This window comes from Pezoporus flaviventris, unplaced genomic scaffold (genome assembly GCF_033815535.1).
Source record: "Pezoporus flaviventris isolate CSIRO_AGI_PZ_B2104156 unplaced genomic scaffold, CSIRO_AGI_Pfla_v1 ptg000097l, whole genome shotgun sequence".
Lineage (NCBI taxonomy): Eukaryota > Metazoa > Chordata > Aves > Psittaciformes > Psittacidae > Pezoporus > Pezoporus flaviventris.
In genome coordinates, this window is record NW_026892645.1 from 179,812 (window position 1) to 207,572 (window position 27,761).

A 27,761-nucleotide genomic window follows, 5' to 3' on the forward strand; every position below is an offset into this window, starting at 1 on the left:
ATGCAGGCATTTCCCTACAGCTGCCGAGGGTCTCTTTAAAACCCCAAAGCCACAATTATCCTTCTTTCTTATGGACGGGCTTCTCACACTTTGGTGTGTCTGGTGGGGATTGTGCCATTGCTGAAGCTCCTCTTTGGTACCTTGAGCTAAAGTGCTTTGCGGCCACGAGGTTAAATTCATCTGGGGGAACATATTTTAATGCAGCCAGGGAGGGGAAACTGGCTTATTTGAAATACTGAACATGTCTGTTCAGCCTGTGATTCACAGTAAACATTTGCTACCACCAGTACCAACGCGAGTAACACCCAGCTCTGGGCATATTCACTTTTATTTCAGCCTGTTTGACCTGGTCACTTAACAGCATAGCAAGTATCACATCTTGAAAGCAAAGCTCCTCTGGTGCAGCTGATGGACCCCTGAGCCCAGCAGGAGGCCTGAGGCTGCTTTTCCCTTTACCGCCAAGAACAATGGCACTTGAACCACAGCAGGATGTAGAGCTTTTGTGTGCATAACCCCAAATGTATCTACCTTTCCCAGCCTGCCAGGCATGTGGCATTAGTGCAGGTTTCTAATTCACTAAGGGGTATTACCTGGTAAACGTTTGACAGTGACAAGACTTCAGCTGTACCATAGCGATGGGGGGGCTTACAGACCAGAACACACACAGCCTGTTCCACGGATGGGCTTTCCCGGCAGCCCCGGGCCCCACTCACAGGGACAGAGATGTGTATTTAGCCCCTGATCTCAAGAAGATGTCATGACAGGGCAGTGCCTGCAGGCAGACAGCACATTTCCGAGGGACCCCTCTCTACTGCTGCCTTTGCCGCACCCTGGTGATCACAGAGCCCTGCAGGTGATGCATGCTGCCCAGCACGCAGAGTGCTGCTGAGCCCAGCCGTACAGGGGCAAGTTCCTTGGATGCTGCAGTGAAGCACGGCAGTGGCACGGGAGGAAGAGGTAAGGCCACCGGGGATGTGAATAGAAAACTCTGTAATTGCTACTTGGTGCACACCCAGCAAGCACGTTGGAAATGTGCCTCTGCTTTCCGTGCACACAGCAGCATCTCCTCCTGTTCGGTGCCTGCTGCCAGAGCTTATCTGCTCTGTTGGTGGCATTAGTGTTGTTGCACAGCTGACACCGATGGGTGGCTGTAACAGGTGGTCACTGCTCACCTGCTTGCCTTAGAGAAAGGATTCCCTTTGTGCAGCTGCCTCTCACAGCTTGATGACTGCTGCAGGGGTTTGGAGCTCTGTGACAGACAAGACTGTGTATATTTAAAGATTCCTGCTTTTAATGAAATTAAATAGTTGTCCTGAAAAAATAAACATGTTACCAGGCCAGGAGCATGTTTCTTTTGTCTTGTCTTCCCTAATACTCCCTTACAGTCTCTTCCCTTCCTGTCTCTTGTACTCTTTTCTCCTATATTCTCTTAGTTTCTTCCAGTCTCTTCCCTTCCCTTCTCGTTCTGTTTTCTTAGATTCCTTTATATTCTCTTTCCATATATTCTCTTAGTCTTTTCTAATCTCTATTCTCTTCTACTCCCTTCTCTTCTATCCCTTTGCATGTTCTTATATTCCTTTCTCTTTACTCTCTTCTATTGTCCTATATTCTCTTAGTCTCTTCTAGTCTCTTCCTTTCCCTTATGTTCTCTAATATTCTCTTCTCTTCCCTTCTCTTTTCTCTTCCCTTAGCTTCTCTTCCCTTATCTTAGATTCTCTTACAGTCTCTCCTCATATATTCCTTTCTCTTATATTCTCTTCCCTTCCCTTATGCTCTCTTGGAGTCTCTTCCCTCTTTTATATTTTCTTCCCTTTTTTTATAGTCCTACATTTTCTTATTTTCTCTTGTATTGTCTTACCCTGTATAGTGTTTTCCTTACTCCTGTCTCTCTTCTGTATTTGCTTACATATTCTTCACTTAGATTCCCTTCTATTTTATTTGCTTGTATACTCTTATGGTCTCTTCCATTTCCTTTTCTTAGATTCTCTAAATTTCTTCTTCCTTTTCCTGTATGCTCTTCAATTTTTCTCTCTTGGCTTCTCTTAGGTTTTCGTCTGTACTCTTCTTGTCTTAGTTTCTCTTCTATTCCATGATATTCTCTCCCCTGTATTGTCTTCTTAGATGCTCTTCAATTCTCTAATCTTATAATGTTAGATTCTGTTAGACCTCTTATGTTCCCTGATATTCTTTTCCCCTAGATGCTCTTCTCTAGTAATCTCTTAGATTCTCTTCCCTTCTGTTCTCTTCCCCGTATTCAATTGTACCCTTACCTTCTCTTCCATTAGATTGCCTCAGAACCTATGCTCTTGTGTTCACTCTCGTTCTGAAGGAAGGAAGGAGGGAGGGAAAGGAGGAAGGGAGGGAATGAAAGGAGGAAGGGAAGGAAAAAGCAAGGATTGAAGGAAGGAGGGACAGAAGGAGCCATTTATGGCCATTTCTAGCCCATTTTTGCCCATTTCTTACCAGTTCAAGCCATTTTTTGGCTATTTCTAACCCATTTAAAAGCTTTTTTTCCCATTCCTAAACTGGTTTTGGCCATTTCTAACCATTTTTTGACTGTTTCTAACCTGGTTTAAGCCATTTTTGGTAATTTCTAGCACATTTTAAGCCATTTTGGCTTTTTTTTTTTTTTTAACACATTTTTCCCATTTTTAGCTCATTTTAATGTGTTTTTGTTTTGAGGGGGTTTTCTTTTGTATTTCTAAACTGGTTTTGGCCATTTCCAACCTATTTTTGCCAAATTCTAACCCATTTTTTACCCGTCTTTGGTTATTTCTAGCGCATTTATGCCCACTTCTAAACCGTTGTAAGCTTTTATTTGCTATTTCTAGCTTTTTTTTGCCGCTTCTGACCTGATTTTGTCCACTTCTATCCCGTTTAAAGCCTTTTTTTCCAATTTCCACGTCTTTTTGGCTCATTTCTAACTCAGTTTAACCCACTTTTTTCTTTTTCTAACCCATTATTGCCCATTTGTCCCCAGTTTTAAGCCATTTTTGGCCTCTTGTAACCTGATTCATGCCAATTTTAGCCATTTGTAACCCTTTTATGTCCAATTCTAATCTGTTTTAAGCCGTTTTGGCCATTTCTGAACTTGTTTTCATCATTTCTAACCCGATTTTTGGGACTTCAAGCACATTTTTGTCCATTTCTACCCGTTTGAAGCCATTTTTTTCTGTTTCTAATCTATTTTCCCCATTTCTAACCTATTTTAAGCCATTTTTGTCTATTTCTAAATAATTTATGGCCATTTCTATCCCATTTTTGCCCATTTCTTACCAGTTTTAAGCCATTTTTGGCTATTTCTAACCCATCTTTCCCATTTCTAACCCATTTGAAGCTTTTTTCTTGGCTATTTCTGAACAACTTAGAGCCATTTCTTTCCCGTATTTGCCATTTTTAGCAAACCCTTTTTAAGCCATTTTTGCTCATTTCTAACCCGTTTTGACCCACTTCTTGTTTTAATCCATTTTGGGCCGTTTCTATTCCTTCTTTGGCCATTTCTAACGTGTTTTAAACCATTTTTTTTCCCTTTTCTAACCCATTTTTGACCATTTCTTCTCTCATTTTAGGTACGGGACGCCTCAATGAAAAAAGTTACTTTGGTACCGAAAAGTCCGCGTGTGCTGCCACCACGTGTCCAAACTTCGGTACTGCGGGGGGTGGGGGCCATGGCGTGGCGCAGGACTTGGCTCACTGCTGCCATCATATGCCCAAGAGCAGGTACTGCAGTGGGAGGAGCCGAAGAGCGGAAACGAGACCTGATTTCAGGCAATCCGCTGGCGCCATTGGCCGAGGAGGCTGTCAATCACGAGTAGCCCCCGCCCCTCATCCTCTCAGTTTTGTCACCGCCCCCTCCGGCGGCCATTGGCTGAGCACCCGTCAATCACGCGTAGCCCCGCCTCTCTCCCTAAGTGGTTTGTCACTGCCCTCCCTCGGCCGCCATTGGCTGGAACTCCCGTCAATCACTCGTAGCCCCGCCCGTCTCCAGCTGTGTTTTGCCTCCGCCCTCCCACGTCTGCCATTGGCTGGAGGCCCGTCAGTCACTCTTACCCCCGCCTCTCTTTCGGTCTGTTTTGCCACCGCCCCTCCCACGGCGATCATTGGCTGAAACTCCTGTCAGTCACTTTTAGCTCCGCCTCTTTTCCGGTCTCTTTTGTCACCGATCCCCAACGGCGGCCATTGGCTAGAACGCCCGTCAATCACTCTTAGCCCCGCCTAGCTTCCGGTCTATTTTCCGACCGCCCCCCCCGCAGCGGCCATTGGCTATTGCGCCCGTCAGTCACTCTTAGCCTCGCCTAGCTTCCGGTCTGTTCCTCCCAGCGGCCATTGGCTAGAGAGCCCGTCAGTCACTCTTAGCCCCGCCTAGCTTCCGGTCTGTTTTCCCGCCCCCATGCATCTGTCATTGGCTAGAGAGCCCGTCAGTCACTCTTAGCCCCGCCTCTTTTTCCCTGTCTGTTTTGCCACCTCCTCCCCGTTGCTGCCATTGGCTGAGGCGCCCGTCAAGCACTCGTAGCCCGGCCCTTCCGCCGCTCTGATTGGTTCGTCGCCACAAGCTCAGCCTCTTTTCTCTACCCCGTGCTGTACCGATTTTTTGGCCACGTGATCGCAGCACGGATCGTCTCCCGGCGCCGTTCCTGCGCTTCCCCACGCGCAGTGCCGCGGTTTGCACACACGGTAGCACCGGAACGCGGCCCCCAGACGCTTTCCCCCCATCACCGCTCGCTTCGGTGCTCAATTTTCCACAGGGAAGGGGAGCAGCGGGCGGTTCCCGGGACCGCAGCGCGGCCCCCCTCTCCCATCAGTATCGGGATTTCGAGACAAGATGGCAGCAGCGAGCCGCGCCCGGCGCCCCCCCTTTCCATTTTCACTACCTGCAGTACCGGCGTTTGGACACACGGTGGCAGCACACGCTCACCTTTTCGGTGCCGCAGAGGCAGCGGGCTCCGAAACCTGCTTCTCCCCGCCTGGTTTCCATCCTCCGCGGAGCGCTCTTCGGAGCAGTTTCCTGGTTCTGCGAACCCAGCAGCGTTTCTCCCGCAGGCATCACCTGCACACACGGAGCTCCTGCCCTCGCTTGGCCGCCTGAAACTCCGTCTGCGCACGGCTTCTCTGGTGTCCGCTCCCCAGCGTCAATAAGTGTCTCTGTAAGGCTTTCTTTTCGGAGGTGTTATATTTATAGGAGGGGTTTAGGTTCCCTAAGGTTCCTTATTGGTCCGGTTTGCCATTTTTGTCATTGGGTTCTGAACGTTTCCTTTCCTGGAGGCAGAGTTTTGAGGTTGCTTCTTACCACTTGTGTGCTGTGTTGGGTTGTCAGCTGAAATCTTCACTGCTGGGAGACCCAAAGCAGAGCAGTGGCGAGGAGGTGGAAGCGGGAGTCGTGTTTTAAATGTCAGTAGCTTGGTGAAGGGAGCAGCATGCCTGCTGGTTGTTGCCCGTCACCTCCAGCTGGAGATGTCTTGAACGGTTCCACCAGCACAGCAGTCCGGCCACGCTTTCCCTCCTGGCTTTTTTCACTGCCCTTGTGAGAAGACATCCTCAGACACTTTGCTGTTCAGAACGAAAAACTTACAGGTCCAAATAGGATAGCACTGCATAGAGCGCCCCCCTCTCCTGCCACACTCCCCCACCACCTCCCCCCTCCCTCCCTCTCCTCCTCTCACCCCCCTCACAGTCCCCCCCTCCCCCGCCCCTCCCTCCCGCCCAAGAGAGAAAAGGGCCCTTCCCTGAGCAGACCCGAGGTTGCTTTCTGCAGGAGCACATCCCCAGCCCTGGATGCTGCCGAGCGGGCACCGGAGCGGCCGTGGGCAGACGGAGTTTTAGGTGGCCAAGCTGGGGCAGGAGCTCCGTGTGTGCAGGTGGTGCCTGCGGGGGAAACGCTGTTGGGTTTGCACATTCAGGAAGAGGCTCTGCAGTATTGGGGCTGGGCTAAGTTGCAAAGGGAACTCTTATTGGAGGTTCTTTCAGGCTTGTTCGCTTTTCTCGCTTTGCGTTTGCTTTGTAGCAGTTTATAATCACATTCTGCTCTTGCGCTTTTTATTCTCTTTACGCATTTTTATTTATCTGCGATGATTCTGCAGAGGAGCAGGTGAGTAGAGGACTGAGGGGGTCCTCTGAAGAAAGGGGGTCACAGCTGGATTTGGGGCTGAATCCCCCACAAAGACCTTTCCATGGCACGCACGCAACTCGGTGCAGCGGGGAAGGAGGGAGAGAGAACAGGCAGAATCTGTATGTGCTCTCCTGCTGATTTGCCCTGGCCGTCGAGCTGAAGGCCTTAGATGTGGGAGCAGTTGGTCTAAGGCTTGCTTACGGAGTTTTCTGCCATCTAAAGATTACACTGTGTGATAAACACATAAATGTATTGGCTTTCGCAAATCATAGGTGTGGTTATGTGGATATAACTATACGAGTTTACAATAATAGAAACAAAACACACTAAAGACACAAGACTAGACAACAAGTTAAAAAGGTTCAAATCTCTTGATCAAAACGGAGTCACACAGCAAAAGAATTTGTAAAGGTAAAAGAAAGGGGGGGGTGTAGCTTGATATAAGGAAAGCTAGTGCCTGGAAAACATAACGTACTTTTTAGCTTAACTTAGGCTGTAGAAAGAGAACAATGTTTATGTTGTAAGTCTGTGGAATGTAGTGGCCCCACTAAACATGAGTTAATTGTTTCACACTAGTCTTCTAAAGTAGTTTTAGAGAGCGATGTTTGTGTTGTAAGTCTGTGGTGAGATAACAGGATTTAGTGGCCCCACTAAACATGAATGAGTTATTTCACACCATCGTTCTAGTTATCAGTTAGTTTAGAGACAGAGCCTCCCAAGCATCTGCTAGCTTGGGATACTCCTTGTCTGCCCATCCTGCAATATATTGCAAAATATTTCTGTGCTATGGCAGCAGCTCTACAGGCATGGCCTGCCATGGAAAGTCCTTGCTTAGGGGAATTGTCTATGAATCATGATGGGAAAAGGGAGGAAAGGATAAGGGGGAAAGGGGCAGCTTCTCAAGATAGTTTTACATTTTCACCGTTTAGTTAGAGGGTGGATGCGAGTTTTTAAGTCTATAAATAGGGTTTCTGTGCATTTTAAAAACCTTATATGGCATAGATGTTTACACATCTATATATTTTGGGTATATTATATATATTATCTATTTACACTTATAAATTTTCAGTCATTCTTGGGCTGTTACCCGCTCTTTCTTCAGATGACCCCCCCATCCTCTACTCACCTGTTCCTCCACAAAATCATTGCCACAACCCAGAAATACTGGGGTACCCCAATGACATCATCATTGCTCAGATTCTCCCCCTCCCTTTTTTATCAAAAAAAAAGAGGCAAACTGTGAGCAAAACTATCCCAAACAGCACCTCATTACTTTAATAATTACATTTACAACCTTAAAAAAGGGGCAGCTTCGGTAGAAAAAGAAAGGGGGACAGCATTGCAAACAGTTGTAGCACCCACAGCCCTTATCCCTTAACAGACACTCCCATTGACTATTTTTATTGGCCACATATATAACTGTGTTGGTTCTGGAATGGACAGGTAGTGAAATGATTTGCTGGTTTGATATACACTTCTACTTGAGGTATAACCACTTGAAGACGCCTCCAATCCATTCTGACTTGACTGTTATTATAGGATCTCTGCTCTCGAAACATCAGAGCAGAACTAAATACATAATTCATGTATTTCTCCTGTTTAAGCTGATGCCTTAATCTGTTTTACCCCTCTTGATTTGGCACAGCAGAAGCAGGCACCCTTCAGAAACTGCCTGGACAGCAGAAACCCCAGCAAAAGTCCACTTGAGACCTTGCCAGGTGAGGGGAGCTGGTGATCTGGGTGAAGATGATGGCCTCCCCCAGCGTGCTCCTGGAAGCACGGCATGCAGTGAGCCTGGCTTTCTGCCTGCTTCCAGCGGGCTGGAACCGAGGGGGAGCGTGCAAGAGTCAGTGCCATGTGTTCCTGTGACTGTGCTCACTGGACCTGTTCCCTCTTGGTCACCAGTTGGCTTTGCCAGAAGAACAACCTGTGAGCTCTCCCACAAAAAGCATATTTTGGTTTCTCACCGTGCTCCTTCATTGGCACTTAAAAAAATATACATAGATATCTTAACTGCGTTTCCATTTTGCCTGGTCTATGTACCTACCAAGCTGCAGTAGCTAGAGTAGCAAATGCAGAGTGTGAAGCCTTTTGTGCTCCTAATGCATTTCATACAGAGCAATGGGGTAATTCCCCAAACTTTCCTCAGTGGTGTCACAAGATTCCTTTATGGTACCAGTATGTGATAGGGAGGTGGGGTGAAAGACAAACTGACCCATTGCTCACTCAGCTGAGTCCCTTCTCTTCCAAAATCTTGAGCACAAGCTTCCATTTTCACATGTTTCTTGTCAAGGCCCCAGGTCTGTGTGTGTGCCACAGGCAAAAAGGAGACCTGATCCTTTCCCTGTTTCTTAGGAAGGATACAACAATCCCCAGGTGTCTGGTGAGAACCTGATTGGCCTCAGCAGGGCCCGTCGCCCACACAATGCTATCTTTGTGAACTTTGATGACAAAGGTCCCTGCTAAACCACTGGATGCTGCTGTACACACCTGGAAGAAAGTGTGCACAAATCCTGTGGATAAAAAGGTGGAGGAAGAGCTGAGAAAGGTACGTACGTGCCTTACTCTTTGAGCACTGTACTGCAGCATGCAGACCTCACTGAAAATTCTTGTGGTTGTAACTACTGCTGCTTCTTTGGTGTTTTTGTTATCGTGCTTGTTTAACCTTGTTATTGAGTGAGATACGGGCCTATGTAATTATGTCAGGGACCCAAATACAGGCTTTTGGGTCCCATTCCTGTTCGATATCAGTTGTCCTTTGTGCCCCAAGCCAAATACACATTTGTTTTTTCTGTAATCTATCAAATGAGGAGGGCTGTACTGGCACATTCTGTCACGGATGCGGGAATATTTGGTGTCCTGAACAGCTGCAGTTCTACTTGAAATGACGGATGAGATAATAGTTTGTCAAGGCACGACAATGTCACATCAGGAATGTGAGTGAGTGGCAGGTGTTTGAAATGCTGGCCAGGGCTCTGAAATAGTATTCCTTAGTCTTGGCCATGTTCTGAAAAAGAATTTTGCAATGTGCTTTCTGCACAGATCTCCAGCCCTTTTGAAGAGTAGACTGGCTGCTCGATGGTCATTGTCTGTTTATCTGGGGATAAAAATGGCCAAATCCATAGTTTGACTGATATAAAAAGTCTCATTATATGCCACCAAGACTGCTGTGTTCAGTTCCACAGTTTGTATTATTTTAGATCTTTGAAATCTGTCCTGTCAGGTCTTGGAATGCAGTGAAAGCCAGTATCAGTGTCCTACCCAGACAAGCCTAAACTTCTTTCACTGCATTTGGCCTATTACATGGCAAGTCCATACATCTGCCCTTGTGCCTGAGACTGCTGAAGGCAGAGCAAGGAAGCAACAGCTGGGTGTTGGTGATCCTCTGCATCTCACGCAGGACAGTAAGTCCCAGATATTGGGACACAGTGTTCCCCTGCTCTGATGTTGCAAAGGGCAAATTGAGGGAAATGACCTTTCTGAGGTCATCCAGTAAGTCCATGGCAGAGCTAGCATCCAGTCATTGCCATCACATCTCCCAATCTAAATGGTTTTATAGATGTGACAGCTCTCCTCTCCCCACCTTGCTAACATCACAGTAGCCCAAGGATCACCCTGCCTCTTGCACACCAGCCCACCACTTCTGTTACTGAGCTAGGGATATTCTGCAGCATGCTTATCCTCTGTTCATTGTTGGCTTTCTCTTTTCGCCTCTAGGTTATGCCCCTAATGACATGCCCGTGAAAGCAAAATGCAGTACATATAACTACAGTCTGCCCATCACAGTCAAGAAGCCTGATAAGCTGTGCCTGCAGAAGGGCTTTCTTTGGTTAAACAAGCACTGAAGATGGTGAAGAGCAGCTGGCGTATGAGTCTGCAGAGGATGAGGATGACGAAAAGGAGGAGGAAGAGGACTTCAAGCCTTCTGATGGGAGTGAAAATGAAATGGAGACAGAAATTCTGGACTACGTGTGAACTCAGGGAGCAGTCTGGCTGCTGCTAGACTAACACTGTCTCTGTTGTTGGACCCTGAGAGCTGAGGGTTCAGCAACCATGCCCAGGATGTGGGAAAGCAGAACTTGTACTAAGAGGATGATGAGCTCTCTGCACTAACTGCGGTGCTTGCTGATGGCTGTCGTCCATTCGTGATGTTAGGGAGCATTACCTGTATTTTCATAACTGCTGGCTAATAAGTCCTCAAGTAAAGCTCAACAAACTCCTAAGACAGAGCCCAGAATCCAAACCAGCTGGTAATATACCAGAAGAGAGGAGAGGTCACATACCCAAATGTTTCCATGTGTAGGAAGTGCACTTTAACTGGCTTGGTGTCCACATGGAAAACAGGGAATGTACATGAGGACAGAGCACTCTAGTCTTACTGGAGTCTCCAGGGCAGGTGCTGCCCTTCTGCTTGTCTAAGGGGAATGAAAACCCTGGGCCATGACTTGAGCATCAGACCTCACTGGTGATCTTGGAAATAAAGCCAGCAGGAAAGAACACTTTCCGGCAGTGAGTAACTCCTTTGCACAGTATGTAGTGTATGTTGTCCTCACGAGCCAGTGTGCTTCTCAAGCCTGTTTTGACTTCTCTGGTAGTTAGCAGAGACAGAAGGATGCATGCAATGGAGCAGAGCTTCAGGTCCACAGAGGCTGGCCACTTCTTAAGTCTGCCACTGCCAGCTGGATTGGTACCACTCTATCACAGAAATTAAGGATCTGCTGGCATTTTTGGAGTCTTGTGTGTTACGAGTACAAGGTTTCTCATTAGTTGCCTATAATACACTCTACTGCATGTTCAGTGTGTTTTGAGACTCTTGCGCTTGTGTGAGGCTTCTCAAAGCTTCAGCTTTTATGATGTGCTCTGGAGTTTTGTTAGGCTGAACTATTTCCTTAGGTTTGGCTTCCAGCCCACAAAAGCAGCATCTGCAGGGCTCTCACACTGTGATGCCAGCTTACGTCATCCATGGTTTGGCCTCAGCCTACTGAAGGACAAGTGTGTAGAGGCTCCTCTGGTTTAATTTAGAGCCAAGACTGGTTCATGGCATTGACACACAGTGGCACTGCTAGATATATATGAGTCTCCACTTAGGAACTGGCTCCTTGGGTGTGTGCTCACCATGGCTCGCTGGGAGATCCTGTGCTTCGCCTTGTACACCTTCCTTGTGGTAGCACAAGCTGCAACCGTAAGTACAAAAGCACTTTTTATGGCTTTGCAAGACAATTTGCCTGTTCCTGCCTGAATGAGTAAACTCAGAATCACAGAATCCCAAGGGTTGGAAGGGACCTCAAAAGATCATCTAGTCCAATCCCCCTGCAAGAGGGGGGTTGGACTCCTACACCTGGTCTGGAGCCCATGAAAGAGAGCCTGCAGACTCTGACAGCCAAAGCAGGGTATTTTCCTGCCCTAAAACTTGCAAGGCTCTCAACAACGTTTTTCCAAAAGTTCCTGCACAGTTCTGTGTCAGGTCTGGCCTGATTTACATCTTCAAGCTGAAGGTCCTCAGATTCTGCTATTCTCTTTGGGAGAGCAGGGGAATTGCTGCTTCCTGTCTACTTCAAAGCGCATCCTGTAGGACATCTGCATGGGAACGTCTCCAGTGGCAGCTACTTGTCATTTCCCCAAGGTTCCAAGGGGACAGCTGGGGAAGGCAGGCTGTGAGTGGGTCTACCTGGGGGACTGGCCAGGGCAAGGTGTGGGTGCTGGCAACATGGGAAGCCAGAGGCATGAAGAACTGTGCAATGGATTTTCTCTTCTCCATGGTACCACATGTAGCTGGGTGTGGTGCTCACCGAGGGAGGTTTTGTGGAAGGCGAGAATAAACGACGGGGACTCTTTGGGGACTACGTTGACGTCTTTAGAGGGATCCCCTTTGCTGCCCCACCAAAGACTCTGGAAGACCCCAAACCTCATCCTGGCTGGGATGGTGAGATCCAGATTTTGAATGCCTTTGGTTTGGGGTTTTATTTTTGCTTCTCTCTCTTTAGTCTGTTTTGACAAGCCAAAGATACTGTTGCTTGCTTCCATCTACTAAGCACTGCTAAGGAAAAACTCTTAGACTCATGCTGGGTCTGAAAGTCTGTGTCTAAGTGTTCCCAAGCAACTGAAGTAACCATATGACAAGACTGAAGCATGGAACCTCCATCTCCCCCTCCATGCCTTGGCTGTCCAGAGCTAGTTAACATGGGGAAGGGTCCCACTTTGTCATTCTCACAGAGTGGTCACAGTGGCTGGGGAGATTTTGCTGCCTCTGCCCTGGACTCACAGAGGAGAGCATGGATGGATGGAAGCTTGGAACCAAAAGATGGAGTTGATGCCTCTAACTAGGACCTGCTGTCTTTCCTCTCTTCTCAGGAACACTGCAGACAAAAGAATTCAAAAATCGCTGCATGCAGGTGACACTTACACAAACTGATGTTCGCGGGAGTGAGGACTGTCTCTATCTGAACATCTGGATCCCTCAGGGAAAGAGACAGGGTATGTGTTTGGCAGAGACCTGGGGAGGAGATTCTCAGTTGACTTTTGTGAACAAATTGCCCTGAAGCATCTCTCAGCAGCTATTTTCCCATAGTGGGCATCTGCAGGAGCACTGATTTTCAGGGGGAAAGGTGGGAACCATGTCAACCAATGTCCCTCAGCTGCAGCCTGTTGGGAGTTTCAGCCTCTTTACAGAATGTGGGCTTTCTTGGCCACATTCTGTAAAGACATGTTGTGGCTCACACTGCTTTTCTTCCTCATCTCCCAGTCTCTACCAACATGCCAGTGATGATCTGGATCTACGGCGGCGCCTTCCTTCTAGGAGGAAGCCAGGGAGCCAACTTCCTCAATAATTACCTTTATGATGGTGAGGAGATCGCTGTGCGGGGCAATGTGATCGTGGTGACCATCAACTATCGCCTGGGGCCCCTGGGCTTCCTGAGCACTGGAGATGCAAACTTGCCAGGTATGGTTGCTGCTCCCTCTTCAGGGGACTGTTGTGGGTCCCCAGCTTATCAGCTTTGCTTTGTCCTTACTCAGTGGCAGGTGCTCTCTTGCTCAGGGAACTATGGGCTGAAAGACCAGCAGATGGCTATTGCCTGGGTGAAGAGAAATATCAAGGCCTTTGGGGGTGACCCAGAAAACATCACCATCTTTGGGGAATCAGCTGGTGCTGTCAGTGTCTCCCTGCAGGTTTGTTGTCCTTATCAGAGTCCTCCAGAGCCACTTCTTTTCTCTGCAGACAAGAGAAATGATCCCCTTGGCATTCTGATGCTTTCCTCCACACGTATCACCTGATTAACATCCTCTCCTGCTGAGGGTCAGCAATGCTCGGCCTCTTTGCTTTTTGGCTTCTCCTCCCTCTTCAGTTTAATCTATCCCACTGCTGTAGGGATGTGTCCTTGCTTTTGGGACCTCTGGTAAAATAGCATTTATTTGCCATAAGGCCCTACTCTGCTCTTCTTGTAATCATATCACCTTTTAACTGCTGAGACTGTTAAACAGGATGAGATCTGAGAGCTTTCCAGTGCCTGGTGCACAAGCTGTGAAGGGATCAGCCGGGTCTGGGACGTGATGATCTCTTTAGCAGTTTGCACCTGAAACCCTCTTGTTTCTATTTTGCACCACAGATGTTGACCCCAAAGAATAAGGGCCTGTTCAGGAGAGCCATCAGCCAGAGTGGTGTTGGTCTCTGCAGCTGGGCCATTCAGAAGAACCCACTCACCTGGGCTAAGAAGGTAACATGGAAGTCTTGCCTTTGGGACTGGAAAAAAACAGAAAACTGATTCTCCAGAGAAAGGCATAACTAGCCAGGGATTCAGCAGGAGCCATGGTGCCAAACTGAGCTTTGGAAACATGCTGTTTTGAGATTAAAACCAACCATTCCTCTGCCTCTGTGAAGCTGGTAATGAAACCTGTTTTCAAAAGGTAGTGCTAGGAGGTTTCTCTCTCTCCCCTGCTGCAGCTTGGACAAAGTGTGGGATGCCCCACAGACAACACCACCGCCTTAGCCAACTGCCTGCGCATCTCCAACCCCAAATCTTTGACACTGGCCTACCGTATGCAGCTGATCAACCTGCCCTGTAAGTCCTCCAGCCCATGCTATGGTGACTCCTCCACTCTTAGTGACCCAGGTCTCTCTATGCTTTTGGTGGGACATGGGCAATTGCCAGAAGTGTTGAAGCAGTGCTTGTGTCCTATAGAAAGGTACAATAATGACAGACCTTGCAGTGACCTTCTGCAGGCAGTTGCCCATTGGGCTGCATGAACACTGTCATCAAGCAATGTCAGCAGAGGCAGAGGCATTATTAAAGGGCTATGTCTTTAGCTCCAGAGCAACCATATGAGCTTTCTGTTCTGTGAAAGCAGCAAGAGCAATTCCAGAATGCAGCTTACAAAAAAAATAACTGACCACAACCCTGGGTCTCTGAGTCACTGGGTGGAGTGTAGGACTTGTACACCAAGTAGGGAATGCTTCTGGTTTTGTGCCTCTGGGGATTTCTTTCCCAAGAACACTGTCCTCCCCTTGCTCTCCTCACGCTCCTAGCAAATAGCTCGTGTTTAGGCTTGCTTGGGTCAGAGAGCAGCCACACAGTGGCATAGTGCAGCCACACTGGCTGGAATCAGCTGTCTTGACAATGAGTGAGCACAGCCAGGTGAGATGAGAAATTCTGCTCTTCCCCACCTTTGGCAGGGCTTTTTGGAAAGTGACTGCATGGAAGAGAGGAATTTTTGATGTTACCTGCTGGTACTTGGCTGGCAGATCTCTTGCTCGTCCCCCCCACCTACAGGCATGAAGTCCGCTGAATGCAATCCTGTGGTCACCCTGCTTCTGGGTGACATCCTGCCCATGCTGAAGTCACTGCCCAAGCTGTCATTCACCTCAGCCTATACCTTCTAGAGTTCTTTGAGTCATGGGATATGCCATGACTCACACATCTGTCTTTTCTCAGCTCCTAATGGACTCTCTTTTTGTCTTGTGCTGCAGCTCCTGTGGTTCACACACTTGCCCTCACTCCTGTCATCGACGGAGACTTCCTCCCAGACATGCCAGAGAACCTGTTTGCCAATGCTGCTGACATTGACTATATCGCTGGAGTTAATAACATGGATGGACACATGTTTGCTGGCATTGATTTACCTGTTATCAATCGCCCACTTGTGAAAATCACTGAGTAAGTGAAGGATGTACTACCTTCAAAACAGGATGTCACTCCAGGTTAGGGTGCCTAGGGCATATGGTGCCAAGTCCAGAGCCTTCAAAAGCAAGGGCCAGTTAGTGGAGAAGCTTCTCCATATTCCTTTAAGGTCCCCCTGAACTCAGCACCAGGGATAGGCTTAGCAGCCCTGATGCTCTCTGTCCAAAGCAGATACATGCCAGACATGCTAGGTGCCCACCCCGTGAGACTCCTCTTTGGGGATGAAAGGAACTTGTGGCCAATTTGCCCTCAGGCTGTGCTGCTAAGAAAGCTTGAAGCACATGCCCTCCATCTAAGACCTGGAATGAAATAACTGGCTTTTATTCCACCAAACCATCACTAACTGCAGGGTTGAATCTGAATGTCAGTGAGGGCTGGGATCCATTTCCATGAGCCCTGCCCCACTTGAAGCTGCTGGTCTGCAATTAATTGATACTACTTGTCTTTTCAGGGACGAGATCTATAATTTGGTCAAAGGACTTACTTTGGACAGGGGTGAGCGTGGAGCCAATGAGACCTACAGTGTCTACACACAAGCATGGGGCAAAAACCCAGAGCAGGAGGCCATGAAAAAGACAGTGGTGGACCTGATTACTGACTACATCTTCCTGATTCCCACACAGTGGGCACTGAATCTGCATCTGCAGAATGCCCGGTGAGCAGCTCAGCCCTGGCAGGAGCCCAAAGCCCACCTGGGAGCCAAAACACTGAGTTCCCAGCATTGGTTAAGAGAACTGAACTTGTAGGAGGCAGGCTTTTTGGTACTGAGTACACACTCACACATAGCTTGTATAAACACTATTTCTCTAATGCTGCAAAGCAGTCATGCTAGAAATTTGTTTAAAATTCCCATTACAACAAGTTTTTGCATCCTAACAACTTCACAATTCATCCTAGCAATGTTTAATGCCATGAGACTTGGCAGTTGGATGATATGAGGGTTAGGGTGAGAATCAGAAATGGAAGCTAAAACTTACCAGATAGAAAGATGTTTTCTCCTGAGACCACCTCTTAGGTGCATGTGAGCATCTTCCAAGGCTAAATCTCTGTCTCTGCAGGTATTTGGCGTATGGTTATGAATCTGCACACCTTTCTCTGCTCCCTACTTGCAGCTGTTTAGCAAGTCCATTTATTTCCTCAGGAGTGCCAAGACATACAGCTACTTGTTCTCCCAGCCATCCCGAATGCCCATCTACCCAAGCTGGGTAGGTGCAGACCATGCTGATGACCTGCAGTACGTGTTTGGGAAACCCTTTGCCACACCTCTGGGCTACCTGCCCAAGCACAGGACTGTTTCAAAGGCCATGATTGCTTACTGGACCAATTTTGCAAGGACAGGGTGAGTGATTCTGGTTCCACATTTGCTGCAGCACTTCAGCCTGCTCCCTTTGCCTATTAACTTCTTAGGAGCAATTCCCAGAAGCTAGTTGTCCTCTGTCTGTACTTCCGATGTGAGCCTGGCTCTGTTTCGCAGTGGTGGAGTTTGCTCTGGGTCCTTCTGACCCAGAGAACACCTGGGGACAGCAGAAGCATTTTCAGGATTTGTGAATTCTACTTCAAACTTAATGATGAGGTTTGTTTCCAAGTCCTGGTGTTCAGACAGGAGTTAAGCTGCTGCATGCTGCCAGGGATGATGCTAGTGGGGACTAAGGGGGGAGGCTGCAGGTCACCAGGTTGCTCTTAGCAGGCAGAATTGCTATTGCTTGTCTCAGTGTCCAACATGTTCTTTGCACTCACTTAAAGCCTCACCTGAGCAGAGAGCATCCCTGCCAAACAACTCAGACCTTGCTGTATCCACAAGCTGCCCTAATATAAATGCATTTCTATGTCTTTTCGCCCAGTGATCCTAACAAAGGGAATTCAGAGGTGCCCATTACCTGGCCACCCTATGCCAGTGAGGGCAGTTACTACCTGGAAATCAACAACAAGATGAACCAAAACTCTGTGAAGCAGAATCTGAAATCCCAGTATGTGAACTTCTGGAACTCTGTCTATCGGAATCTGCCACTGGCTGCAACATCACCATGAGGAACTGCTCAGGAGCAAAGGGAAAAAACCAAACCAACTTCTTAAAGAGATACCCCATTCATTAAAAGCTTGCTTGTAACTGAGCAATTCTGTTTTCTTCATGTCTTTGCTGTGACAGGATTTTCTCCCCAGTGTTCAAGTGACATCCACCCTTTGGGCAATGTGTGTTCCCCTGACCCTGTTACACTGCGATGTGACAGGGAAGCTGCTGACACAAGAGCCACGGCTCCCTCTGCACCAAGCAAGCACTTGGCAGGGTTTGCTTTACCTCATCACCTGTGTGATTGCTGACTGGACAGCATTAATCCAGTCCTGCCCTCTCAATATCCCCACGTCACCATCAACATCCATGCTAATTACAAGCACCTCTTAGATAATTACAGCGGTAATATATATGAACGCAAGCCAGTTGGTGAACTATCACCGTATGTGCACACAAATCGGCTCAGAAGCTCAAAGGGGGCAAAAAAAAGCCAAAGGAGGATGTTGCGACGCACAGCCTTGTGAGGAGAGGCCGGACTGGGGAGTCCGGCTCCGGGCGCGAGCAGAGGAGGAGTCTGAGCCCGGCGGCGCTCGCTCAGCACCAACCACCGCCATCGGGACCGCCCCGGCCTCGCGCCGCCGCCGTAGGAACCCTCCTGCGGCGGAACTTTAGTTCTGGGGTCAGGAACGACTGCCGGGATCTACCCGGGCTGGGAGCCATGGCGGAGTGCGGACGGCTGGGAGAGCCGGGCTCGGCCGTGCTGGAGCTGCCCCGCACGCCGCGGCTCGTGTGCGTGGAATACCCGGGGCTGGTGCGGGACGTCGGGGCCATGCTGCGGACGCTGGGAGGAGAGCAGGGGGTGTCGCGGGTGAGGGGACCCCGGAGGAGGGTGGAGGTGATCCGGGCCGAGGGTCTGTGGGGGAGGGAGGCCAGCCCAGGCGCTGGGGAGGGGCCGGGGGGCAGGGAGCCGCCCCTTGGGGGATCGCTCTGTCCGGCTGTCCAGGCCCTGCATGTGCCCGCGTAGGCTCCACGCGTGGCTCCGGGGGAATGCCGCTCGTCTGCCCGGCTGCAGACCGGGAGAGAGGCGGCGGGAGGTGCCGGCCAGGGCGGCGTCCACCCGGAGCGCTGCCGGCCCTAGTGGGGCAGCGATTCCTGCCCCTGAGGCGGTGTGGGCGCGTGGGGCTGGTGCCAGAGGCCCGAGGAGATGGGCTATGCAGGTGCGATGCTGACGGAGAGTGTGCCTGGCCTTGCTGACAGATCTATGCGGACCCCGCCAAAAGGCTGGAGCTGTATTTCCGCCCCAAGGACCCCTACTGCCATCCCGTATGTGCCAATCGCTTCCCCACCTCCACCCTGCTTCTGAAGGTGAAGAGGAGGACCAAGAAGAAGAAGCAGTTGGATACCAAAGAACAAATCCAGCCTGAAGTCCAGTTTGAAATGGAAATTCTTGGGACTGTTGTGACTGTTTACAAATTTCAAGGTATTACTTGCGTTTGTGTCCACGTGGCTTAAAGACAAAGTATGTCTGATGGGAAAGAGAAGTGTTTCCCTTTAAACAATTCAGGACTGAAAGGAAAATCAAGTGTCCTGTTGTTATAGCCTACTTGCTGTGTAAACCTTTGCATAAATTTGTCAGACGCCTGCTCATGTAAGTTGAGTGTTGTGAGAAATACTGTCATATTCACAATTAACTTTACAATGTTTTAACTTCTGTTTCTCACAGGAATGTCTGATTTCCAGTACCTGGCAATGCACTGTGGTTCTGATGGAAAACAAACTTCTATGTACAACAAAGTCCTAATGCTCAAACCAGAGAAGGAAGAATTTTTCAATAGAGAGCTACCACTCTACATCCCACCACCAATTTTCTCACGTCTGGACACTCCCATTGACTATTTCTATCGGCCAGATATACAACACCGGTTAGTGCCTTTTCTCACAATGTAGCATATAACTGTACTGGTTCTGGAATAGACAGGTAGTGAAATGATTTGCTGGTTTGATATACACTTCTACTTGAGGTATAACCACTTGAAGACGCCTCCAATCCATTCTGACTTGACTGTTATTATAGGATCTCTGCTCTCGAAACATCAGAGCAGAACTAAATACATAATTCATGTATTTCTCCTGTTTAAGCTGATGCCTTAATCTGTTTTACCCCTCTTGATTTGGCACAGCAGAAGCAGGCACCCTTCAGAAACTGCCTGGACAGCAGAAACCCCAGCAAAAGTCCACTTGAGACCTTGCCAGGTGAGGGGAGCTGGTGATCTGGGTGAAGATGATGGCCTCCCCCAGCGTGCTCCTGGAAGCACGGCATGCAGTGAGCCTGGCTTTCTGCCTGCTTCCAGCGGGCTGGAACCGAGGGGGAGCGTGCAAGAGTCAGTGCCATGTGTTCCTGTGACTGTGCTCACTGGACCTGTTCCCTCTTGGTCACCAGTTGGCTTTGCCAGAAGAACAACCTGTGAGCTCTCCCACAAAAAGCATATTTTGGTTTCTCACCGTGCTCCTTCATTGGCACTTAAAAAAATATATATAGATATCTTAACTGCGTTTCCATTTTGCCTGGTCTATGTACCTACCAAGCTGCAGTAGCTAGAGTAGCAAATGCAGAGTGTGAAGCCTTTTGTGCTCCTAATGCATTTCATACAGAGCAATGGGGTAATTCCCCAAACTTTCCTCAGTGGTGTCACAAGATTCCTTTATGGTACCAGTATGTGATAGGGAGGTGGGGTGAGAGACAAACTGACCCATTGCTCACTCAGCTGAGTCCCTTCTCTTCCAAAATCTTGAGCACAAGCTTCCATTTTCACATGTTTCTTGTCAAGGCCCCAGGTCTGTGTGTGTGCCACAGGCAAAAAGGAGACCTGATCCTTTCCCTGTTTCTTAGGGAAGGATACAACAATCCCCAGGTGTCTGGTGAGAACCTGATTGGCCTCAGCAGGGCCCGTCGCCCACACAACGCTATCTTTGTGAACTTTGATGACAAAGAGGTCCCTGCTAAACCACTGGATGCTGCTGTACACACCTGGAAGAAAGTGTGCACAAATCCTGTGGATAAAAAGGTGGAGGAAGAGCTGAGAAAGGTACGTACGTGCCTTACTCCTGGGCTGAGCGCTGTACTGTGTACAGCATACTGTGAAGGAAGAAACTGCATGCAGCCATTTTCTCTGATCTCCCCAAAAAATCTTGGTGATTGTAACTGACTGATATAGCAAGTGTCAGTAGACACCACTGACATCGCTGTGTTCAGTTCAGTTGTACATGTCAAGAGTTGAATGTTTTTGCAGCCAGCTCACATGAAGTTCCTTTTTCTGCCACTAGTTCTTGCATTACCATTTTGGTAGCCAAAGACCCCAGCACAGAAAAAAGTCCACTTGGAAAGCTGAACTGCCATTGTTACTTCCCACTGTTCCATGGTTGTTTTTGTATTATTTTAGCTCTTTGAAGTCCGTCCTGTCTGGTCTCGGAATGCAGTGAAAGCCAATATCAGTGTCCATCCAGACAAGCTGAAACTTCTTTTGCCATATTTGGCCTATTACATGGTAAGTGTGTATAGTTGCCCTTGTGCCTGAGGCTGCTGGGAGGCAGAGCAAGGAAGCATCAGCTGGGTGTTCCTGGCTCTTTAGCATTTTTTGAGGCCCTACCACCAAAGTACCTGTGCTTAACCTTATGTAAAGAGAATGCTGGAAGGAAAGCCTAGCTTCTGAACAGAAGTTAAAGCTGTGGAGGATTCAGAAACTGTTCACATTATTGGTTCTAATCAGCTCTGCAATTCAGTCAGACACTCGACTGTTCATCTGGCATAGATAGCAGATTTTTTCCAAGCAAACACTTTATGGTGACCTTGCAAGTCAGTTTGTAAAAGCACACAAATATTTGTGCTTCGATGCATTGACTGACTGAGTTTCAGTAGATAAATATATATTGTTGTGGCAAGTGAGGAAAGGTCTGGTAAAAGAAATAACCTTTGGAAAATGAGGGGAAATACTAAAATTTTTTAAGACCCTCTGCAACACTGTACTGAAGAAATTATGCAACACTGTCCTGGTTTTATTGTAACCATCTTCCCGCATGTGTGTTTGTACAGTTAACAGGTCCTTGGAGAAGCCTATGGGTTAGGTTTGGGTATGACCCCAGGAAACACCCTGAAGCAAAGATTTATCAAGTACTGGACTTCCGAATTCGCTGTGGAATGAAATATGGTAAAAACACCCAACCCACAGAGATGCTCTCTCTGCTTTCTGATTAATCCTGATAGTACTTTTCTTTTTACTTGTTTTTCACACTCTTTTGCCATATTTCTGCTCTGGTGAAGATGATTCCTTTTGAGCTCATTGCTTACTAGTTATTCCATATATTCCTTTAATACATTTATTTTATAGTAGGCAATCGTCTTTCCTCATTTGGCACATTCCAAACTCAGTGGACTGACTGTATAGTCAGCTGGATAACTTTTCTCCTCCATGAATTCCAATCCCAAGTAGATGTAGCAGACCATCTTCCCTCTCACTCAGGAGAGGCACTGAGCAATACATTCTGTTACTTACCTTGTAGCTTTCCCTCGAGGAACTCAGGAAGGACCTCATCTTGTGTGGGATGCTCAGTCTCAGAGCTTTCTGAGGTCAGTCCATGGGAAAGCTAGCATCCAGTCATTGCCATCACATGTTCCAATCTAAATGGTTTTATAGATGTGACAGCTCTCCTCTCCCCACCTTGCTAACATCACAGTAGCCCAAGGATCACCCTGCCTTTTGCACACTAGCCCACCACTTCTGTTACTGAGCTAGGGATATTCTGCAGCGTGCTTACCCTCTGTTCATTATTGGCTTTCTCTTTTCGCCTCTAGGTTATGCCTCTAATGACATGCCTGTGAAAGCAAAACGCAGTACATATAACTACAATTTGCCCATCACCGTCAAGAAGCCTGGTATGCTGTGCCTGCAGAAGGGCTTTCTGGCTCTTTTGTTTGTTTAGTCTATCCTAGTGCCAGCTGGTGAAGGGTCTTCCCGTGTTCTACCTGAGCCAAAACCGGAGCTTTATTTCTGGTTATAATGTGGTGTTGCTGTTAAGCCAGTAGAATAATCTCCTTCTCAGAAGTGTTGTGAGAGTCTCTGGTGCATGCCTGGCTGAGCCACAGTATCTGGTAGCAGACAAGGGAGTTCTGCCAGCAATACTGAGGGAATTCAACATTCACTTCAGTGGTGGTGCAGAGTAAGGGGAGAGGTTTCTGTTTTCTTTGTCAAGGAACAGTAGAAGAAGTTAAAATTCTGAACAAGTGTGCTATGGAAAAAGCCACCAAACTTGCCACTGCTCCTGTGCCTGTCTAGAAATGTCTTTGAAGAATGAGTAACACATGCTCAGGTGCTGGCTTAGTCTGGTTTTTGCTGACCAGCAAAGTTGAGTCAGCATAGAGAAATGATAATACAATGCCACAGGATGAAAGATGTCCCTAATTAGGACTCTTTTCTTGTCTTTCAGTAAGTCACACAGTCAGTGTACATGATCTGAAACAGGGGCTAGGTACATCCAGTGCCCCTGGTGCAAAAAAGACTGCCTCCAGTAGGTATAAACTGAAGGTAACTATTACTCTCTTTAACAAGAATCTTAAATAAAAAGTGTTGTTTACCATTTTGTCAGTCAGTGAGGGAACAGTTGTGGGTGAATTGATGTCCTCAGATTTCCTGGGAAGCTGCTAGTTATACACATCACTACAGAATTTCACCTGCTGTGCATTGAATGTATTTCTGCAAAATGGCAGAAATGTATTTCTGCAAGACTAGGCAAGCCCTAGTCTTAGATGATGTCATGAGCATTTTGTTTCAATTGATAAAACTGGTACTTTGTGATCAGCGAAATGCAAAAAAATGGCCATGTATTTATCAAGTTGTCCTACAAACCAGGAGTCTTTCGTTCTTCCCTTTTTGTTAGAATGAAACCTATGAGCCACTGTTAAACAGTAACAGGCTGCACAGCTGCAGTTTGAGAGATGAAATAAGTTCTCTGCACAACTGTGATGCTGTTGACTGTTGCTGCAGTGAAGTTTTGCTGCATTCGGAATTCAGCTTTATCTTTTATCATATGCAGCCCTGTGCCTTGGAACTGATTTGCATTGGAAGCACCTTGTTCTTGATTCAGCCCACTGGAAGTACTGATCGGTTATGCCAAAGTTGTCTTGTTGCACCATAAAAATGCACATTAATCTTTTCTCCTTCTTTCCTCCTCTTAGGAATCCATTTATATTTTCCAAGAAGGAGCTTTACCCCCTTATCGGCAGATGTTCTACCAGCTCTGTGATTTGAATGTGGAAAGGTATTGCACACTGGCAGCTGAGTCTTCTGTTAGAGCTGGATTTCAAAGCCAGCATAGAATCATAAAATGGTGTGGAAAGGACCTTAAGATCATCTAGTTCCTCTAGCTCCAACCTCCCTGTCATTGAAAGGGATGCCTCCCACTAGACCAGGTTGCTCAAGCCCCATCCAACCTGGCCTTAAACACTTCAGGGATGGAGCATTCACAACCACCTTGGGCAGCCTGTGTAAGCACCTCACCACTCACAGTAAAGAATTTCTTCCTTATATCCTACCTGAACTTCCCCTGTTTCAGTTTAAACCCATCACTCCTTGTCCTATCACTACAGTCCCTGTTAAAGAGTCCCTCCCCACCATCCTTGTAGCCCTCTCCAGGTACTGGAAGCTGCTCTGAGGTCTCCACACAGCTTCTCTTCTCCAGGCTGAACAGCCCCAATTTTGTCAACCTGTCTTTAAACAGGAGGTGCTCCAGCCCCTGATCATCCTTGTGGCCTCCTCTGGACTTGCTCCAACAGCTGCATGTCTTTCTTATGTGAGGACAGCAGAACTGCACCCAGTGCTGCAAGTGGGGTCTTACAAGAGCAGAGCAGAGGGGGCAGGATCACCTCCTTCAACCTGCTGGTCATGCTCCTTTTGATGCTGTTCAGGACATGGGTAGTTCTTGCGCTCAAGTGCACACTGAAGCAACTCATGTTCAGTTTCTCATCAACCAGCATACCCAAGTCCTTCTCCTTAGGCTGCTCTGAATCACTTCTCCACCCAACCTGTAGCTGTGCCTGGGATTTTCCCTATTGTTTATAGCCAGTCCATTTCCCTCTCTCAGCCATAGATTTGAGAGGTGTTTAGCTTCATTAAAATAGAACAGACTTTTCACACATGAACTTCCTGTCTCATATGACAATTACCCAAATAAATACAATATTACAACTCAATGAAATAAAAGGGAAGTAAGCCATAACCTGCCTCATTTGAAGCCTGTATCTGAAAGTAGAGGGCTAACATTTCCTTCTCTTTTGCTGCTTTTTAGGCTACAGAAAATCATCCATCGTAATGATGGCACGGAGTCAGAATGCACAGAGCGGGATGGGTGGTGCGTTCCAAAGACTAGCGATGAGCTGCGAGATACCATGTCTCTGATGATAAAGCATATAATCAGATCCACAAGACCTGGTAGGGATGCTTCTGAACATCAAAGTGTATTACTGTCTTACTACCTACTACTACTATTGGGAATAGCTGGAAGTAAAGGTCGTCTGTTTCATCTTCCCAGTGTCACAGCCTTCAGGTTTTATATGTCTTTGCACAGTGAAAATCAAGATCCTATTCTTAATGATGTATCTGCTGGTGGCATTTTACTTTTTATTGATGTTATTAATCAAACAACAAGCAAGGAAATTATTTTTGCATGCTGAGCCAAAGCAGTATCCCAGTGAGAGAGATCAGAATCAGCTGGGAGAAGAGGCACAGCACTGCAGATCTGCCAGTGTTCTGCTAGCATTTCTGGAGTATGGAAACAGACTGCTTTGGGCTTAATCAAATTCTGTTAAGATGTGAAATAGTAGCTGTGCCCCTCCAGCCTCTGCCTTCCTCTCACACGTTTTAAGAACTCTACTGCAGATGTCCACAAGTTTCGCTGAGAGAGGCATCACGGTGTCTTTCTTTCTTCCCAATTAAGCTCTTTTCGCAAATAAAAGAAGCAGTGAAGATAGCGAAGAGCAGCTGGCATATGAGTCTGCAGAGGATGAGGATGATGAAGAGGAGGAAGAGGACTTCAAGCCTTCTGATGGGAGTGAAAATGAAATGGAGACAGAAATTCTGGACTATGTGTGAACTCAGGGAGCAGTCTGGCTGCTGCTAGACTAACACTGTCTCTGTTGTTGGACCCTGAGAGCTGAGGGTTCAGCAACCATGCCCAGGATGTGGGAAAGCAGAACTTGTACTAAGAGGATGATGAGCTCTCTGCACTAACTGCGGTGCTTGCTGATGGCTGTCGTCCATTCGTGATGTTAGGGAGCATTACCTGTATTTTCATAACTGCTGGCTAATAAGTCCTCAAGTAAAGCTCAACAAACTCCTAAGACAGAGCCCAGAATCCAAACCAGCTGGTAATATACCAGAAGAGAGGAGAGGTCACATACCCAAATGTTTCCATGTGTAGGAAGTGCACTTTAACTGGCTTGGTGTCCACATGGAAAACAGGGAATGTACATGAGGACAGAGCACTCTAGTCTTACTGGAGTCTCCAGGGCAGGTGCTGCCCTTCTGCTTGTCTAAGGGGAATGAAAACCCTGGGCCATGACTTGAGCATCAGACCTCACTGGTGATCTTGGAAATAAAGCCAGCAGGAAAGAACACTTTCCGGCAGTGAGTAACTCCTTTGCACAGTATGTAGTGTATGTTGTCCTCACGAGCCAGTGTGCTTCTCAAGCCTGTTTTGACTTCTCTGGTAGTTAGCAGAGACAGAAGGATGCATGCAATGGAGCAGAGCTTCAGGTCCACAGAGGCTGGCCACTTCTTAAGTCTGCCACTGCCAGCTGGATTGGTACCACTCTATCACAGAAATTAAGGATCTGCTGGCATTTTTGGAGTCTTGTGTGTTACGAGTACAAGGTTTCTCATTAGTTGCCTATAATACACTCTACTGCATGTTCAGTGTGTTTTGAGACTCTTGCGCTTGTGTGAGGCTTCTCAAAGCTTCAGCTTTTATGATGTGCTCTGGAGTTTTGTTAGGCTGAACTATTTCCTTAGGTTTGGCTTCCAGCCCACAAAAGCAGCATCTGCAGGGCTCTCACACTGTGACACATAGCTGTGCTGCTGAGTATCTAGCATATGTATTTACCTATGCATCTATCCCCATAGAAGCTGCATTTGAGGACTCAGGTGTGTGCTCATCATGGCATACTGGGAGATCCTGTGTTTTGCTTTGTGCTTCTACCTCAGGGTAGCACAGGCTGCCTCTGTAGGTACAAAGGCATTGTTACAGCTTTAAGATGGGGGGGCTGCACATCTTGTTCTGTCTAGTGACACCTCCAGCCAAGGTAAGTTGTAGGTCCTGCCCATGTGGGAATTCTGAGGCACAAGCGGCTGTGCAATGGAGTTACGCTTGTCAGTGCAGCACATCATGGCACAAAGAAGAAAAGGAGAGATGCAGTGGACGTAGTGCTGCCATGTAAGAATATGTGCTCAGATATTAGCAAGCATCACGAATAAACATTCTTGGAAACACTGCGAAAAACACAAGCTTCCTATGAGCAGGAGGCCCAAAGCCAAAGGAGCCAGCAGTCACTTTTGCCAGAGTTCATTTAGTTTCCTGACATTTTCAAAATTTCCCTGTATTGGAAGGCTGTAGCAATTTGGGTGTTTAATTCTGCCTGAGCAGGTAACAGCATTACCAGTCCTGAATGTGCAATGCAGTCCTTTCATTTCCAAAAGCTTAGGCCTTAAATGGATCTATACAGCCACAGGCACAGCAAAATTCTTGATCATGCTGCTGCATCCTTAATATCCATGCTCTGAATCAACACACTATCCAAGTAATATTCACTGCTGTTTGTGCAGTTACAGAAGATAAACATGCTGGCCATGCTAGGAAATGAGCCCTTGAGCACCAGAAGAATGATGCCTCAAACCAAGGCAGACCACTGTATCCAAACCATAAGGACCAACCACTGCATTTGCTCTTAAAGCCATTGCTTATATTGAAGGCACATCCAGTAAACTGGACGCAACCAGAAAATGCAAAAGTCCCAGCTACTCACAGGTTCAAATGAATAGGTTTCATTTGAAAATCAGGTATTGGTCCCTCAAACAAAAAGCCTGTATCTTACTTCAAATACAAAATAAAGCTCAGCTCAGCTGAGTTAATGTAAGGTAGTAACCACCTTCCCCACAGTTAGGCCTACTCTTCTTTCTCCAGGAACATGCCAGCATTTTAGGGAAGGAGGACAAGACAAGCTCTGCCCTGCGACAGAGACATTTGAACATCAGTATTTTACTGCAAAGATTAAGTACATTGCTGTGTACAAGACACACCGGGGAGTGTGCTCCTTCACTGAAGTGGTACAAAATACATACGGTACAGCCAGTCCATCCGATGACACTGGGCTGCTGCGGGACACTAGTGGGAGGGGGACCAGCATGGCCCCAGGGTGGGCAGGAGC

The 27,761-nt window shown here is 47.5% G+C and overlaps 2 protein-coding genes across 3 annotated transcripts; both read left to right on the top strand.

Annotated features, from left to right (window-relative positions):
* Window positions 1-11,132: 11,132 nt before the first annotated feature.
* Window positions 11,133-17,314, top strand: CEL (carboxyl ester lipase). Its single transcript, XM_061477119.1, has 11 exons — window positions 11,133-11,288; window positions 11,879-12,029; window positions 12,458-12,580; window positions 12,849-13,046; window positions 13,143-13,273; window positions 13,711-13,818; window positions 14,046-14,163; window positions 15,069-15,255; window positions 15,731-15,934; window positions 16,421-16,618; window positions 17,121-17,314. Exons 1-11 carry the CDS (start codon window positions 11,223-11,225, stop codon window positions 17,305-17,307), a joined length of 1,671 nt encoding a protein of 556 aa, XP_061333103.1. The 5' UTR covers window positions 11,133-11,222; the 3' UTR covers window positions 17,308-17,314.
* Window positions 17,315-17,992: 678 nt separating this feature from the next.
* On the top strand, window positions 17,993-27,630 carry GTF3C5 (general transcription factor IIIC subunit 5). 2 transcript variants are annotated; one of them, XM_061476641.1, is made up of 11 exons: window positions 17,993-18,158; window positions 18,548-18,770; window positions 19,014-19,212; window positions 20,181-20,376; window positions 20,731-20,835; window positions 21,381-21,495; window positions 22,140-22,220; window positions 22,772-22,869; window positions 23,520-23,602; window positions 24,629-24,771; window positions 25,277-27,630. In XM_061476641.1, exons 1-11 carry the CDS (start codon window positions 18,009-18,011, stop codon window positions 25,429-25,431), a joined length of 1,548 nt encoding a protein of 515 aa, XP_061332625.1. In that variant the 5' UTR covers window positions 17,993-18,008; the 3' UTR covers window positions 25,432-27,630. The 2 variants fall into 2 exon arrangements, with proteins under 2 accessions (XP_061332625.1, XP_061332626.1); XM_061476642.1 differs by having other exon boundaries at window positions 17,993-18,079.
* The last annotated feature ends 131 nt before the right edge of the window (window positions 27,631-27,761 follow it).

Bases quoted from the DNA above. Each gene is read 5' to 3' on its own strand.
- GTF3C5 (XM_061476641.1), top strand. From the start codon at position 18,009: ATGGCGGAGTGCGGACGGCTGGGAGAGCCGGGCTCGGCCGTGCTGGAG. The intron at 21,496-22,139 runs GTAAAAACACCC...TTTCGCCTCTAG, and splicing joins TCGCTGTGGAATGAAATATG to GTTATGCCTCTAATGACATG. The intron at 22,221-22,771 runs GTATGCTGTGCC...CTTGTCTTTCAG, and splicing joins CATCACCGTCAAGAAGCCTG to TAAGTCACACAGTCAGTGTA.
- CEL (XM_061477119.1), top strand. From the start codon at position 11,223: ATGGCTCGCTGGGAGATCCTGTGCTTCGCCTTGTACACCTTCCTTGTG. The intron at 15,256-15,730 runs GTAAGTGAAGGA...TTGTCTTTTCAG, and splicing joins CCACTTGTGAAAATCACTGA to GGACGAGATCTATAATTTGG. The intron at 15,935-16,420 runs GTGAGCAGCTCA...TTATTTCCTCAG, and splicing joins CTGCATCTGCAGAATGCCCG to GAGTGCCAAGACATACAGCT.